Below are 17935 nucleotides of genomic sequence, written 5' to 3' on the forward strand. Positions count from 1 at the left end.
GGGCGCCCCACTAATAGGCCAGCCACTCACTATCAGGTAGACCTGACAGGCGGACCTGATCAGGTGTACCTGATGATAGTGTGTGTGCTCATCAGGTGTAAGTTTATACCTGATAGTGAGTGGCTGACCTTATACCTACCTACCTACCCACTAGGGTGTCAACATTAAGATAAGATAAGGAAAGTAAAAAAAAAAGCAAGTACCTATTACCTACTTGAATGTTCTTTGTTGAAAAGGTAAGAAATGTAAGTTTGTTTTGGTGGAGCTAAGTATAAAGTTGAATAGGGGTGAATTTCGAGTTAAATGTAAGAAAGCTGAGGAAAGAAAGAAAGGTAAAAGTGAATTTCAAGTAAGACGAAGTAACGCATTGCAGGTATTGTGAATAATATGGTACTCAGCACCTTTCACTCCAAAAGAACCTACCCACTTTTTGGAGGTAATACCTACGTCTTACCTTTTCTAAGGTTCATAATTATTAACCCCAGTTGGGGCGAACGCAGGGGAAATTCACCTAATGAAATAAGGAGACGTTAAAAATAAAACAATAAAAAAAGTTAAACATTTTAAATAAATTCTGCATGGAATATTTATACAGCATTACAGCATTATTATTATTATTACTATTATGTAAGCTAATTGTGTTACAGGTCTAAGAAAGAGTGTGAAAAGGAGGGGAGAGGGAGAGAGAGAGAAAGAGCGAGCGAGTGCAGGAACAAAAAAGAAAGCAAAAGATAAAGTTTACATTTTCCTTTCTCCCCCCCCTGTTTTTGCAACACCTCCATACACTGGGTTAATGGGACGGATAAAGTTTTCTATATCTAAGAGACAAGAGTTGATTTATTGATGGATTACTAGAAACTTTTTACCAAAGAATAGAAGAGACAAGGTATAAAAGCTCCAGACAAAAGTCAAGTCTGTGGTAAAACTTGTCAATATGTGAAGGGGAGTGAAAGGGCTAATGGTTTGCATGCAACGTGAAACATACAGCAAGAAAATTAACCCGTTTAGCCTCTGAGTCATGCTGGAAAATCTGGGAATAACACAGTGAACATTTCCCAGGGGCACGCACACTTATCCGTCACAGGTACGTTCCGTCTCCGTATCGTCATCTTACGTAAAGCTTGTTCCATATTACTTTTCTTTATAATACTTTAATTGGATCAAATTTAATGCATTTAATGCACGAAGTGAGGAGGTGGGTAGCTTGTCCAATGGAGGCAAAACTCTCGTCACTGATAACGTTAGTACCTAACACTTGAGACTAAAAGTTAAAGCTCAGATTGAGGTATTGGCCATAAATGGACAGCATTAGGCAGAAAAGAACCATTCAAAAGGGGAATTGCCTTATAACCTCCTCACGCCCAAGCCAAAATTCAAGTTTTACTAGCTTAAAGCCCAAGGTTCACAGCCGCACGCGTGGACTTTAAAATTATATTGCTAAATGCCCAGACCATTTTTGAACTTCTCCTCGGTAAACGCCCGGGTAATTTTTTTTACCACCTACAAATTTCCCACCCTTATTTCCAACTTTCAAATTTCCCACCCTTAATGCTAATGCTGAATCATAAAAAAAGCTGGAAGGGTACGAGTAAGTACCCAGTGATTACACAAAGAAGCCCTCATTACGAAACAAAACACAGGGTAGCAAAAAATGTATATCAAACGGTGCGGTGGTGGCTTACCCCTTTTTCCACCTAGCCCTTCACCCCCTTTTTCAGTGGCGTGTCCACCAAGTAGCTTTCTGGGGAAGCACTGCCATCTCTGTCTATGTTATTGTTTTCTTCTAACTCCCCCCTCCCCCTTACCCCTAAACAGAAAGCTCACTCCGAGGCTTAGGTGTAGGGGAAAACAGCCCTAAAGGATGGGTTAAGCTTCTAAGGAATCCCCTCCTTACCTCTGACCGAAAGTGATTCTAGTGATTATGCAGCCTGGGTTATAAAACCACTAGTAGACCGGTATAGGTTGTGTTTTCTTTTCGGAATTTCCAATCATCTGAAGGTCGTTTCCTCTTATCACTCCCAAAGATTGGAAGGGAGCTTCAGAAGTGGGGAAATTGTGAAAGGAAAATACCTAATACTCTACTGTACCTACATGGGTTTGTAGCTTCCCCTTTTAAAATCACACGCCCCGCCACTACCGTATTTTTTACCCCCTCGCCGTAAGTGGCTTACCCCTTTTTTCCCTAGAAGTTCTCCCCTTTTTTTTCCCCTCGCCCTTTTTTCCTCCTAGCCCTTCACCCCCTTTTTCAGTGGCGTGTCCACCATGTAAGCTAACTGGGGAAGCACTGTCATCTCTGTCTATGTTATTGTTTTCTTCTAACTCTCCCCCCCCCTTACCCGTAAACAGAAAGCCCACTCCGAGGCTTAGGTGTAGGGGCAAACAGCCCTAAAGGATGGGTTAAGCTTCTAAGGACTCCCCTCCTTACCTCTGACCGAAAGTGGTTCTAGTGATTATGCAGCCTGGGCAAAACCACTAGTAGACCGGTATAGGTTGTATTTTCCTTTTTCCCCTCTTCAGAAGTTCGTTTCCCCTCCTTTTAATGTGGTTTAATACAGGCGCTATCCACACCAAAAGAGGGGAACCGGGCTTCAGAAGTGGGGAACTTGTGAAAGGAAAAATACGGCTCTACTGTACCTATAATAACAATATTATGGGTTTTTAGGTTCCCGTTTTAAAATCACACGCCCCGCCACTACCATATTTTTTACCCCCTCGCCGTATTTCTACTATAAATTAACTTATCCTCGGCTGAATTGTACTAATATGTACCTACTACTTACCCAGGCTTCGCCAGACACGACAGGCTGTAATTTTTTCATTTATTCAGTCATGGCCGGTTTCACCAAGGATTTAAATCAGAGATTTCATTAGTGGAAGACCTTCTAGTGGCCCAAAAAGCAGTCGATTATAGTACTTTTTTGTCACCCCAAGCTAGCTTGGTTGGTAGAGTGTCTTCCATGTAAGAGCTAGGTCGCGGGTTTGATTCCCGATTTTATCCTAAACGGATAAGGTTCGTTCTCGGAACGGCTGGCTTTCTCCTATCCTGTCTTCCTTCTATCTTCGATTTCGGGAACCCTGCAGTTACATTTCCCTCTATCAAACCTCTCTTGAACAAAAAATCTTTAAAAAAAAAAAAAAAATCTCCCATTTGGTGAAATCTCAGATTACTATTGGTGCAACTCGCCATCAATGTTGTTTAGAATCCTACAACGTACCTATTGGGTCGTGTAGTTACCTACTAATGTATAGGTACCTTCTAATTAGGTATCTTGGAAGGGCTTACAGTCACGTGACTTAAAGCTATGATTTGTTTACATCTATTATTATTTAATAAAATGGGGGGGGGGGAATCCCTTTTCCTCAAAACACTACGGTTAAGTACCGTTGAGTCTGGTATGTACCTGAATGGGTGACCGAAGGGATACCTCGGATGAACAGTAATAGATTCCTACCTACACTTTCGAAGTTGCGGGTGAGTACTCTTAGTAAGTTGTTCTCAGTAATGGTAGCTTAGATTGGTGATGTAGAGGATAAGGTGAAGGATGGTGGGTTGTGGTCGGGTTTAGGGTCTGTACTGGTGGGTGGGGGCGTATAAACGTGTACCAAGTAGGTACAAACTGAGGGACCCGGTAAATCACATAAAAATCTAGGTAGGTACAACTACCTACCTAGCTGACTAACGTTGTAATGGTGTCATTTACAAACGCTCATAGGTACACTGGATTTTAGTTCTTAATTCTTTACTTTCGATGACAAAATGAGGACAGACATGCTAAATGATAGTTAACGAAACTGTAGGTACCTTTGACAAATAGAACTGAATTCAATAAACTTTTGTGGGTAGTACATGGGTAGGCTATTTTATAACGGTAAATACCTGTAGGTATTAAGGTGACTGAGGTGAGGTAAAACAGAAAACAAACAAACAAACGTAGATCAATATTGTGAAATAAAATTTTAAAATCTCGCTTTGTATTTTACAAAAATTACAATATTAAATTCAGTAAACTTTTGTGGGTAATACATGGGTAGGCCATTTTATAACGGTAAATACCTGTAGGTATTAAGGTGACTGAGGTGAGGTAAAACAGAAAACAAACAAACAAACAAACAAACAAACGTAGATCAATATTGTGAAATAAAATTTTAAAATCTCGCTTTGTATTTTACAAAAATTACAATATTACAACAATGGAACAATACAATGATATTATAACAGCTACAGTACAATAGTTCTACCTACCTAGTAAGTACTTACTAGACAAATATTCCAACAAATTATTATTTTATCAAACAGTCAAAGGAAAACATCACTCTCTATGTATAATACCTACCAAGTATACTATTAAGTATGCAAAAAATAGAATACTTACGACAATTAGAAAAGGTGTGTCCACATATACCTAGTCGACCGTCGACCATTGATCAATGTGAATAGATGTCGATCGACGGCCGGTTGACTATGTGTGAATACACCTTAACAATCATAAATAGAAAGTAAAAATAGGCTATAAAAATCATAGCCAGCGGCAACAGCACGTTCAATGTATCAGATCCCGACGTATCACTAGGGTAAGGCAACGTTGTACGGGCTTGGTTTTAACTCCGCCATAAGTGGTTGCTTAGGCCAGCTACTTACTATCAGGTAGACGGTCCGCCTGTCAGGCGTCAGGCCTACCTGATAGTGAGTGGATGGCCTCAGTCGGGTAACTACTTATGCCATGGAAGCAAGTTATTAGTAGGTACTGGAATTCCCTGATTCCCTTACGATCACCTCAGAATGGATTACATAGAGGTGAGCCGTACAGGAGATCTGCAGTAGCGCCTATTGAAGACAACACTAATTTGTTCTTCTACCAGCATAGCAGATACCTAGCACGTTGAACACACCAGTTCCTAATGAATCACTGAAGTTAAGCAGGGTTGCACTTGGTTGGTATCCGGATGGATAATCATCTGGGCAGTCGCGTGCTGCTGGCTTTTCCCGATTCCACTCAGGCTAGGTGAGGTTAATGTGAGTAGGCGGGTAGCTTGTCGCCGAACGGAGGGTAACACCTTCGGTGACCTTCGTCTCTAAATACCTTAGCAGTTATACAGTGACTTTAAACTCCGTAAGAAAAGGTGTTTTCTGTAGTGGAATAACACAGACACAGTCCACTATGTATTTTCGTAAACTTTTGTGGGTAATACATGGGTAGGCTATTTTATAACGGTAAATACCTGTAGGTATTAAGGTGACTGAGGTGAGGTTAAACAGAAAACAAACAAACAAACGTAGATCAATATTGTGAAATAAAATTTTAAAATCTCGCTTTGTATTTTACAAAAATTACAATATTACAACAATGGAACAATACAATGATATTATAACAGCTACAGTACAATAGTTCTACCTACCTAGTAAGTACTTACTAGACAAATATTCCAACAAATTATTATTTTATCAAACAGTCAAAGGAAAACATCACTCTCTATGTATAATACCTACCAAGTATACTATTCAGTATGCAAAAAATAGAATACTTACGACAATTAGAAAAGGTGTGTCCACATATACCTAGTCGACCGTCGACCATTGATCAATGTGAATAGATGTCGATCGACGGCCGGTTGACTATGTGTGAATACACCTTAACAATCATAAATAGAAAGTAAAAATAGGCTATAAAAATCATAGCCAGCGGCAACAGCACGTTCAATGTATCAGATCCCGACGTATCACTAGGGTAAGGCAACGTTGTACGGGCTTGGTTTTAACTCCGCCATAAGTGGTTGCTTAGGCCAGCTACTTACTATCAGGTAGACGGTCCGCCTGTCAGGCGTCAGGCCTACCTGATAGTGAGTGGATGGCCTCAGTCGGGTAACTACTTATGCCAGTCCCAAGCCTGGATAAAGGAGGAGGGTTCTGCATTGGGGTCAACTACCCATTCAGCCATTCACATAAAAACCAATCCCACTGGAAATTCAAAGGGTTTAAACCTCAGTCCTTTCAACACCGTGAGATAGGTGCTTTTCCTATCTCACGGACAGTTAATAGTAGGTAGTTGGTAGTAGGTACTGGAATTCCCTAATTCCCTTACGATCATCTCAGAATGGATTACATAGAGGTGAGCCGTACAGGAGATCTCCAGTAGCGCCTATTGAAGACAACACGAATTTGTTCTTCTACCAGCACAGCAGATAGCACGTTGAATACACCAGTTCCTAATGAATCACTGAAGTTAAGCAGGGTTGCACTTGGTTGGTATCCGGATGGATAATCATCTGGGCAGTCCCGTGCTGCTGGCTTTTCCCGATTCCACTCAGGCTAGGTGAGGTTAATGTGAGGCGGCGGGAAGCTTGTCGCCGAACGGAGGGTAACACCTTCGGTGACCTTCGTCTCTAAATAGCTTAGCAGTTATACAGTGACTTTAAACTCCGTAAGAAAAGGTGTTTTCTGTAGTGGAATAACACAGACACAGTCCACTATGTATTTTCTTGTCTGGTCGAATTATAGTCGATCGATGCACCTGCTATCGATTGGAATTACACAGTCCCATCCACTATCTTATCTAGTCGAATTGCACAGTCGATCCACTATCTTGTAGATCTGGTCAAAGTGGGGCCGATTCTCAGGGGCGTACTCCCAACATTTCAACATGAGGCGGGATACTCGTGTTAACTGACAGACACAATGGGTTGTCCTTGTGTTCAATTCCAAATTATTGGGATATTACTACCGTTTCCAAATTCTATTCTATTGATCAGGGCCGTATTTAAGGGGGGAACCGGTCCGGGCCCCTTTCCCTCGAGCTCAATTTTCCTCCTTTACTGTAGGCCAGGCTCTGAAAAGCTCCCCCCCTTGTACAACAGTGTTTGAACTCTCAGGCCCCCACCTGGACAAAATCCTGGATACGGCCCTGCTATTGATTCTATTCTGTTCTCTCACCTGCTACCAATTCCATGACTATCATAATAGGTTGTTTCTGTACACAGATCCCGATTAGTTTCACCACATTGGGATGATCATACTGCTTCAGGATTCTTCCCTCCTGGAGGAACTTCCTCTTCTGTTCCTCAGGAACGGTGACCCGACACGTCTTGACTGCCACGTCCACCTGACTGGATCGCAGCTTGGCTTTGTACACGTCCCCGAAGTTACCCTGGAAGAGGATGAGGAAACGAGTTAAGGTCTGTCCACACATAGATGATCGACATCGACTGAACCGTCCACAATGCCTCGACACATAGATTCATCTCGACGTCTACCGATGTCGATCGACGGCCGGTCGACTATGTTAGGACACACCTTTAGAATTTTTGGTTAAAGTAGAGGAGAGCCAGTCGGTTTGTAGATGCCATATTTTGATTGAAAATTGGGTTGGTAGAGAAATCAGTAGTCAGTGCTTCAATAGATACTAATGTTGTCTCTTGTCCCTTATTTGGAGTAATATTGGCACGATTTCGGGCTTAAAATAGTAGATTGAAGGGGGTCAAAGGGACTAAGCTTAAAAAGTAAACTCACAAGTAATTATGTGCCCGTACACAAAAAGCCTAGGCTTTTAGGTGTAGGGGCAAACAGCCCTAAAGGATGGGTTTGCTTCTACGAACTACATGCGCTATAGGGTTACATCAACAACCCACTATAGGGTTACATGAGATACTTCTTAACAAATAAAGAAGCTAGGTCTCTCAAAATCGCCTGAATCGCTCTCTATCCACGCTCACCCTTCCAATCTTCTCCAACAGGATGACGTCATCATTGTTCAATTCCCATCGCTCCCTAGGGATGGGGGTTTTCAAGATGGCGCCCGACCGACTGGTAACCGGTTGTCCGCTCTGGTATTGGAACATGATCAACTCCTGGATGGAACAGAACGCCGGACCCTCGAATCGGAACTCGTTCTGAAATAGAATAGAATAGATTTTTTGAAGAGGTTTAATAGAATGAACTGTAACTAAGGGAGGTTTTATCGTCCCGAAATTGAAGAGTACAGGATAGGAGTCAGCCGTTCCGAGAATGAACGTTATCTGTTCAGGATAAAATCCGCCCCGAGCGGGAATCGATCCCACGGCCTAGAGTGCCTAGAGCTTACAAGGCAGACGCGCTACCAACCAAGCTAACTAGGCTGGCATAGATTTTTTGATAGAGGGAACTGTAACAACGGAGGTCTTATGGTCCCAAAATCGAAGAGAGAATTAGTACAGGATAGGAGAAAGACAGACGTTTCGAGACGAACCTAGCACTTAGAAGGCAGATGGTCTACCCTTCAAGCATACTAGGCTGGCTGGCACATGACTAGTACCGGGAAAAAGTCGAGATGAAAATACCCCGTAACTGCATTTCATGTAATATGGGCCGAGAGTCAAGGTTGCTTTAAAATAGTTTAAAGCTTCAAACCCTTGACGTTCGAGTACGGAACGAGAATGGCTAATAATCTTACCTCTGCCGTGGTTTGTACAATGAAGTGCTTATGTCCGTCCCAGCATACACTGAGGACGGTTTGGTTCTCGTCATTGCGCGTGGTTTCCCGCACAAGAAAGTCGCCATCTTTGACCAGAAGTCTGACCACTTCCTCCCGAGGTAGAACTCCATGGAACCACTCCTCTTCTACTAAGGAGCGCGTTGAGGAGCCCAGCTGAAATGGGAAGGAGTGATTTGAGATTTAGACCAGGTAGTCTTTAGCTACATAAATCCCCTTTAAGGATGAGCTATTATTTTTTTTTTAATTATTTTAATAGGCTTAACGTCACTCCTAAGGTTTTTTATCCATTACTAGGCTACCTACAAGCTACCCGAATTCTCACATTAATCTCACCGAGATGGAGTGGAATCGGAAAAGGCCAGAAGCACACAATTGCCCAGATGGTGATACATACGGATACTAGCCATGCTCAACGTCTCTCAAATTCAGTGATACATTAATGGTGCATTCAACGTGCTATCGCCACTAACACTGCCTAAAAGCTAAGGGTGGGTTTCACCAACCTAATTTTTAGCCCCCAACAGCCCCATTAGCTTAACAGCCCTGTTAAGCCTATACAAATCAAATGGAACTTAAGAGGCTGTTAGATTAACGGGCCTTCTAAGGGCTGAAAAAATATTGGTGAAATCCACCCTAGCTGTACAAACCATTAAAATCTTACCGAGCTGTTACTGCTAGTGGAGAAGTTAAAGTCCGACTCTTTAGCTGAATCCCCTTTAGGATGAGCTATTCATTTTTTTTTTTTAAATTTTATTTTAATAGGTTTAACGTCACTCCTAAGGTTTTTTTATCCATTACTAGGCTACCTACAAGCTACCTGAATTCTCACATTAATCTCGCCAAGGTGGAGTGGAATCGGAAAAGGCCAGAAGCACACAATTTCCCAGATGGTGGTACATACGGATACTAGCCATGCTCAACGTCTCTCAAATTCAGTGATACATTAATAGTGCATTCGCCACTAACACTGCCTAAAGGCTAAGGGTGGGTTTCACCAACCTAATTTTTAGCCCCCAACAGCCCCGTTAGCTTAACAGCCCTGTTAAGCCTATACAAATCAAATGGAACTTAACAGGCTGTTAGATTAACGGGCCTTCTAAGGACTGAAAAAATATTGGTGAAATCCACCCTAGCTGTACAAACCATTAAAATCTTACCGAGCTGTTACTGCTAGTGGAGAAGTTAAAGTCCTGGTTGGTGATTATGTCGGGGATATTGGACACACCTCCTCCGTTCATAGAGGCCACGCCGTTAGTAACGCCATGCAACAGGCCAGACCCGTTACTGCCGTTCAGCAGGCTGTTGAAACTCTGGACAACACACAGGTTAGCAACACACGGTTAGTTCAAACGAAAAACAACGCACAAAAAGTCTTACGCTGATGGTGAGGAAACGAGTTAAGGTGTGTCCACACATAGATGATCGACATCGACTGAACCGTCCACAATGCCTCGACACATAGATTCATCTCGACGTCTACCGATGTCGATCGACGGCCGGTCGACTATGTTAGGACACACCTTTAGAATTTTTGGTTAAAGTAGAGGAGAGCCAGTCGGTTTGTATATGCGATATTTTGATTGAAAATTGGCTGCCAGCCTAGTTAGCTTAGTTGGTAGCGCGTCTGCCTTGTAAACGCTAGGCCGCGGGTTCGATTCCCGCCCGGGGCGGATTTTATCCTACGCTGATGGGAGGTTAGAGTGATTAGGTGGTATAGTATTTCTGGGTGTCCAAAGGGTTTAAACCCCTAATTCTTCCAACATAGTGAGACAGGTATAATGCCTGTCTCACGAACACGCACAGTAAGTAAGTATTAGGCCAGCCACTCAATATTAGGTATACCTGACAGGCGGACGTGGTCAGGTGTTGTTACCTGTCAGGTGTACCTGATAGTGAGTGCTGATAGCTGGCCCTAGGATGGTACGATGCTATGGTAGGAAATAAATTATTCTATCTTTGGGATTCATTGTTTAGGGTAATTAACTAGCCACAAGGAAGTTCCAAGTTGTGTCTTTTTTAAACAATCACACTTTGGGAAAACCGTCAAGAAGAAGAAAAACAATAGTCCAGGAAACGAAGACTTTTTGGCGGACAAAAAGAACGTAGTCTGGGTTTTTTGTCCAATTTTCGGTCTTCGTTTCCTGGACTACAACAAGAAAGAAGAATCTCGACTTACGTCAGAGCTCGGTGCAATGGACCCGGAGGTGTTGGTGCCTCCATTGCCCCCGTGAATGTGCTTGTTGCTCAGGATGGGAGAGTTTGGAATGGACGAGGACTTCCGACGGAATGGTTTACGGATGAGGTCTAGGACTGCGGTGGTGGCGCTGCTGGACCCTAGGTTGGACAGTGAGGCCCGCTTGGCTGGCGAAACGTCGGCCTGAAGGGGAAGAAATGGAAAGATGTGTTAGAAAAGAGATTGCTTGGAGGATGCTCTTTTGTGAATAAAGTTTTTTAACACTCCAATTCTAGGGTTGGATTTCACCCATATTTTTTCAGCCCTTAAAAGGCCTGTGCTAACAGCCTGTTAAGTTCCTTTTGATTTCTACAGGCTTAACAGGGCTGTTAAACTAACAGTTTGTTAGTGGCTAAAAAGAAGGTTGGTGAAACTCACCCTAGGTCTTTTACGCTTAGATACTCCTTTTAGACTGGTAGAGTAAAGGACTGAAAATCAGTCTCATTTCGGCAGTAAAAACAGGGTATATTCAATTAAAAGTAATGTTCACTGTTTTTCGGCGCAATGCGTATTCGAAGTTTTGGGTAAGGGCCTTCTTGGAGTTCAGTTTACTAAGGACACCTTCAACCCGAGGAGTTGGTATGGTAGTTATTTACCGTTACAATGCCCTTATCTTTATAAGTACCTGAATGTCCGAGCTGTTCTCAAAGCCGCTGTCCATTTCACACCCGTTGGGCAGCTCCTCACAGCCCAAATCTGCCAGCGCCTTCTTGATCACCTCTAGTTGACTGGAGAGGTTCTTCTCTTCACACCGCAACTCCTTCAGTGGTAATTTACTGGGGAAGAGACAAAAGGAAAGTAGTCAGAATTGAAGGAAAGTAGCCAGAGTAGTCTCAACGACATCAAAAATTTCATTTGCCGAATTGAGTTCCAAAACGGAGGAACTTGTAAGAATGTCAACTCAAACCTGTCATCTACAATTTACATCTACTTTGTAGAAATTTCTGCCAAGTTCAAAACCTTGTTCGTTTGGGACCCTCGTGACGAAGATGCACAACAGATTTCAAACACAGTCCTTGTCGTTCACAGCACTACCGTGATCTTTTAGAACTAGAAAGAAATGGGTATCATCCTTGTCCTCAAAATCACAAACAAGTTTTCGTCAAGAGAAGATTTCTCGAAGTGAAATACCTACCGACCTAGTGCAAGATGGACCGGAATCCGGAATCGTGCTTCTAGCTGCCTGACTAGCCTGTGTTATGAGTGTTCAAGGCGATCAGCAATCACCTGGTAAGCGGGAGGGCGTGTTATTGAAGGAAATTCAGGATTTTAAAGTTGCGCGTAAGTCACAGCTAAAAGGCTACGTAGTAGAAAAGAGATAGAAAGATATTTTCTTCATAGTCGTGTTCAGAACAAAATTTGTTATCTAAATATGCAAACTCCCAAAAATGGGCGTAAGTGACGTTACGCCCTTTTTCCAGACCACGCCTCAATTCGTTCTCTGCACAATTTACCTAATTGCCACCCGTTCTGAAAATATTGAGGAGTTTTTTCATGTAAATATTTATTTATTTAGGCAGGTTCTCTGGATTCTCTTCTCTCTTACCATATTAATGACTTGCTGTCGTTCTCGAGAAACAAATTGCTGCTTAAACTCCCTTGGGTTTCCTTCAGTCGCGTATCCAACTCCGCCATCTTGCTCCGCACCCAATCCACTGTAAGGTTATCCACCACTAGTTGACCGGCCTGTAGGCGGCCCGACGAATCCGACACTAGGGAGTCGTCGAACTCAATCGAGCTGAGACTGTCGGCCCGACATTCCCTGTGGAAGAAAGTTGAAGTATTTTAATTACGACTTTTCATATTTAAATACCCTCTATTCAAATCAATCAAAAAATCATGAATCTTTGTGGTAAAGCAAAGAGCTTTTCCACAACTTTAGTCAATAAGTGGGCATCACAGACTTACTAAGTTCCTCTTTTACTATTAATTTTCATCTACTCGTATCATCAATTTACACTGGTAATGCCGCCACTGGTCGCTACTCGATTAAAGTAGCTACTCACTTGTTCTCAAGAGGTTGAGTGCACCCCGAACTCCAAACACAGAGCCGAAAAAACTTCGACCCCGCCAGGAATCGAACCCGACACCTCTGGAGTGCAAGCCTAGTGTGATACCCACGGAGGCTACTCTACTACCTCTACCTCTGGAAACGTGAACAAAGACTGTTTTTGTGTTTATACCTATTCTGTGAAAATACCTACGAAAAGACCATTGGAAACTCACTTATATTTACTAGAAAACTCAACGTATTCTTGAGAAGGTTTGATGATTTCCACCGCTTTCTCCATACGGGCTGAAATTTCCTGGAAGTCTATGCCACTCGTGCTCCACTTCTTCGTCAACTCGGACAGGATTTCTTGCCTGAAATTGGGGAAATAGAAAAGGGACATCAGGGAAGGTTATTTATACAGGTTTCAATGAACTGTATAAGCGAGGCCCATCTTCGCGTCTTCCCAAATGTAGGTGCTACCTGCAATGAACAAGACCTGCTGCTAGCGAATGATGCGGCGATCCAAGTTGAAGAATACAGGGAGAGGAGTATCTGACATGGTCATTGGTCAAAATGGACACGGAGAGTAAGTAATGAACTGTAACAACGGAGGTTTTATCGTCCCGAAATCGAAGAGAGAAGGAGGCCAGGATAGGAGAAAGCCAACCGTTCCGGAAACGGACTTAATCTGTTTAGGATATTGTTCACCCTAAGAGGGAATTCAACATGGGACCTTGCGTTTACAAGACAGGTGCACTGCCTTCCAAGCTCCAAGCTAACTAAGCTGGCCTCTAAGTCGCACAGAAAAAGCCCATTTTGAGGACTACACCCAAGTCTGTTTGCCGTGTAGGGATAAACAGACCTAGAAGCTGGGTTAAGCTTATACGAAGCTGGCCTCTTTGTGAATTTTACTTGGTCGAATCTTCTCCAAACTTACCAGGAGGTGGCGAAGTTCTCCATCACGGACTGTTGGTATTGCACCAGCGAGGGCAGCATGTTCACCCTGAGAGGGAATTGAACATGGGACCTTGCGTTTACAAGACAGGTGCACTGCCTTCCAAGCTGACTAAGCTGGCCTCTAAGTCGCACAGAAAAAGCCCACGTTGAGGCTTGGGTGTAGTCCCTACAGCCCATACACTTAAGTCTGTTTGCCGTGTAGGGACAAACAGACCTAGAAGCTGGGTTAAGCCTATACGAAGCTGGCCTCTTTGTGAATTTTACTTGGTTGGATCTTCTCCAAACTTACCAGGAGGTGGCGAAGTTCTCCATCACGGACTGTTGGTATTGCACCAGGGAGGGCAGCAAGGTTTCGCAGAAGTCCTTCTGCGTCTCCCCCGCTTCTATGACGAGCAGTACGTATTCATTGTGTACTAGGTGGACACGCCGACACGCCCGCTGGTATTTATCACGTACGTCTTCAAGCTTGCGTCCTCCACGACCCGCTGGAAAAAGTACTAGAATGAGTACAAAGAACGGAAACGTGGCCGAATCGTACGGAATTGTACTAGCCGAATTGTACGTACAGGTGAGTACGGAACTGCAGCTCAAACAAAAGGGGTAAGGAATTATAATATTGTGTAATGGCCGCCACTCAAGATCGGATATCACACACCTGGTTCTGTCAGAAAGTCGGAGGATGTGTGGTGGAAAAAGCTCGAGATCTAGGTCTCTCACACAGTCTGATAGACTTAGGTCTGCGAGACCGCTGTCTGTCAGACGGTCTGAGTGTGAGTGGCTGGATTTTACAAGACTCGATTTGAACCCGAACTACCTACCTCCAGAGGTTGGTCAAAAGGTATAAGAAGTTTCTGCTCAAACGAAAGAATACGATAAAGAGTTCGACTTGTCATTACCTCCACAAGGAATTGAAAGCCTTATTTTTTTCATCACACGTTCAATTGAGCAACACGACAAGTCTGATTAAACGTTTTGCAGCCTCACTTGTTAATCTTGTTATGAGTTAATTCTACACTACACTGCACTACATAGGTACACATAACTTTACCTATAGTGGTAGGTATTTTATAAGGTTAGAACTTGGACTAGAACTGCTTAGATTACGAGCATGTTCATTTAGAAATGCGTAGGTGATACAGAGAAACATTTAATAGGGCCTCCCAGTGATTCAGTCTATTCCCAGGAGAAAAGGCAAATTGGCAAATCCTACCTAGAGCCATTTCCCACTGAGCGGATTTTTACCGCGCGGATTCCGCTCTCGCGGTTTTTTTCCGCCTAGTCAATGAGTGTTTAATGAGTCTCCATAATATATTCATCATATGTACCAGTCTTCATATCCATATTAATGCCATAGCCACCTCATCTCCACAGTGATATTTCTGACACATTAGAAATCTATTAGAGTTTCTAACGCCAAGTTTCCCGGAGAATGTAAAAGTTTCAGCATTCCCCACATACCAGATATTATGAAATAAAAACTGCACGCATTGATATGTGAATGAATAAGAAATGTATAATTTGATAGAAGGAAAAAGATGTGATGTCGACCATGGAAAAATTAGAACTCGATTTTCAACTGTTGAATTTGTTTCCATGGTAACATTTTGATAATATAGATACATAAATACATGACACCAGATATATCTATTATTCATCTAGGTATCTATTTTCTGACAACCAGACAGGTATTTACCTTCCTTTTGATAAATGGTTACTTGCATAAGGCTTGACTGGCACTAGAACTTCATGCAGGAATTGCAGGAGAATATCAAATGCTTAAGAGTTTAGAGACATAATTCAGCATTCCCCACATGCCTGATATATCTAATATTTATCTAGGTATCTATTTTCTGATGAAGAGACAGGTATTTACCTTTCTTTTGATATATGGTTACTTGCATAAGGCTTGACTGGCACTAGAACTTCATGCAGGAATTGCAGGAGAATATCAAATGCTTAAGAGTTTAGAGACATAGATCTATAATAGAGTCACTAGGCGTAAGATTAATGCTTTCATGAGGTAGGTGAACCGTGTAATAGGTAAGTTTAGATGTATTTAACAACAGTGGAGTGTGTTTCTTAGAAAGGTCAGGGTTAGATGGTAGAGAGTGCCTTTGACAATACTTTCGCCCTTTGATTGTAGGTCATAAATGTGTTTTGCTCATGACAGTCATGACTATAGCCAATTAAGCCAATAATAAGTCTCAGTATTATTACTTTTAGGTATGTAGGTTTTAGGTTTAGTGGTATTGATAAGTACTTGCTGAAACCCTTTTGCAAAGGTGCGTCCAAACATAGTTGATCGACGATGAGGTGAATCTATGTTGTCGAGGCAGTGTGAACGGTTCAGCCGACATCGATTGACGGCCGGTCGACCATGTGTGGACACCGCGGCAGGTTTTGAAGAAACTCTGGGCCGTTTCGGGCAACATGTGCTACTAGCTTATTAAGGTTCCTAATTTTGTAAACTATTTTAATGAGGCTAATTCATTAGCTATAGCTGAGTTGAGTCTTTTGATACAGTTTATCATGATATCTAATCCTCGATTCTATTAGTTTGCTTACCTTTGACATAGTGTTCTTCGAACCGAGACCTCATCAGTCGGTAGAATTGCAAATGTTTGCTATAGTCAGCCTTTTTTCTCGCCAGCTCCTCGATCAACTGTAATCAGACAAAAACAAATACGAATCAGTCAAAATTGAGGAAAATGGGTGCATCGCCACAAGGTTTGAACCTTGTACCATACATTTATTAGTTATTTAGTTACCAAGTCACAGAATGAGACATAGAAGCGGTAGAGTGGGGAAGATGATTGCTCAAGTCAGGGTTTACCAACTCAGGCACGGGATACACTAAAGCTAATGGAACTCGAAATCGATGTATAATAATTTGGGATTGGTAAGCTTCAACTTCAACCTTAGGACAGAGATGAACCTCTTTAGAGAAATTTGAAGCATTAATTGGAAATAAAATTATTCCTGTCAAAATGACATGTAGGTACATGTGTCCGTAAAAGAGGTATTATCGATTTCACCCTGATGGTCAGGTGACCAAACTTTGAACAACATCTAATACATCTTCCAGTTCAAAATCTTCTCCATGTCAGGTTTGGCCATCCGACGTCAGAAACAGCATGGGTCCCGAACATTAATTTACTGAAACTTGTCCCCGAAACTGCACCAAAAAGTGGACTAGGCATCACCGAAATTTGTGAAGACATAGAACTGGGAGCTCAAGATCTGTTGGGTCATTAAGTCATCACAATTTATCTAAACCAATCCGCGACGGTGTCCAAGATTTAATGCTATGGCATAATTTATAGTGCCACTTTTGTTCGGCTTATTCGGTTTAGTGGTTCAGTCTAATAAACAGATGAGTAAAAGCTACCTTGTCGCATCTTCTATTCCTGACAGCTAATCAACTTTCTTTGCCTATATTTTAAACGTTTAAAAATTAATTCGACAAATTCAAAATTACCTAGGTTTCTACTAAAGTTTAGGCAGGTCAAAGATTTCTTTTCCAAAGGTTAATTCAGGGAGGTTAAAATATCGAAGACCCGCTTAAGGTCAATTAAAATAAGATAATTAAAGTTAGCCCGAAATTAGCAGCAAAAGTGTCAGACTAGGATGGTCACCCATCCAGATACGAGCCACAATCGACCTTGCTTCACTTTCAGTGGTTATTCAACTCATTCTTCCACACCGAGTCAAGGAGCTCAAGATCTGTTGGGTCATTAAGACATCACAATTTATCTAAACCAATCCGCGACGGTGTCAAAGATTTAATGCTATGGCATAATTTATAGTGCCACTTTTGTGGAATCGGCTTATTCGGTTTAGTGGTTTAGTCTAATAAGTAGATGAGTAAAAGCTACCTTGTCGCATCTTCTATTCATGACAGCTAATCAACTTTCTTTGCCTATATTTTAAACGTTTAAAAATCAATTCGACAAATTCATAATTACCTAGGTTTCTACCAAAGTTTAGGCAGGTCAAAGATTTCTTTTCCAAAGGTTAATGCAGGGAGGTTAAAATATCGAAGGCCCGCTTAAGGTCAATTAAAATTAGATAATGAAAGTTAGCCCGAAATTAGCAGCAAAAGTGTCAGGCTAGGATGGTCACCCATCCAGATACGAGCCACAATCGACCTTGCTTCACTTTCAGTGGTTATTCAACTCATTCTTCCACACCGAGTCATAGGTCTGGCAATTCATAGAAGGAAATGATGCCTCTTAAAAGCGGCGCGGCGTCTAGAAACAACAAGAAGAATAATGCCATTCCTAAGTA

The 17935-nt window shown here is 42.2% G+C and overlaps 1 protein-coding gene across 1 annotated transcript; it reads right to left on the bottom strand.

Moving 5' to 3' along the window:
• Positions 1-6547: 6547 nt before the first annotated feature.
• LOC103505178 (tyrosine-protein kinase Fer-like) lies at positions 6548-16304 on the bottom strand. Its single transcript, XM_017442300.1, has 11 exons — positions 16214-16304; positions 13938-14133; positions 12925-13062; positions 12245-12460; positions 11324-11474; positions 10642-10842; positions 9623-9775; positions 8424-8618; positions 7708-7884; positions 6929-7142; positions 6548-6651 (listed from the first exon to the last, which is right to left on the bottom strand). Exons 1-11 carry the CDS (start codon positions 16245-16247, stop codon positions 6548-6550), a joined length of 1779 nt encoding a protein of 592 aa, XP_017297789.1. The 5' UTR covers positions 16248-16304.
• Between the last annotated feature and the right edge of the window lie 1631 nt (positions 16305-17935).

Source organism: Diaphorina citri, unplaced genomic scaffold (assembly GCF_000475195.1).
Source record: "Diaphorina citri unplaced genomic scaffold, Diaci psyllid genome assembly version 1.1 scaffold155, whole genome shotgun sequence".
Taxonomy (NCBI): Eukaryota; Metazoa; Arthropoda; class Insecta; order Hemiptera; family Psyllidae; genus Diaphorina; species Diaphorina citri.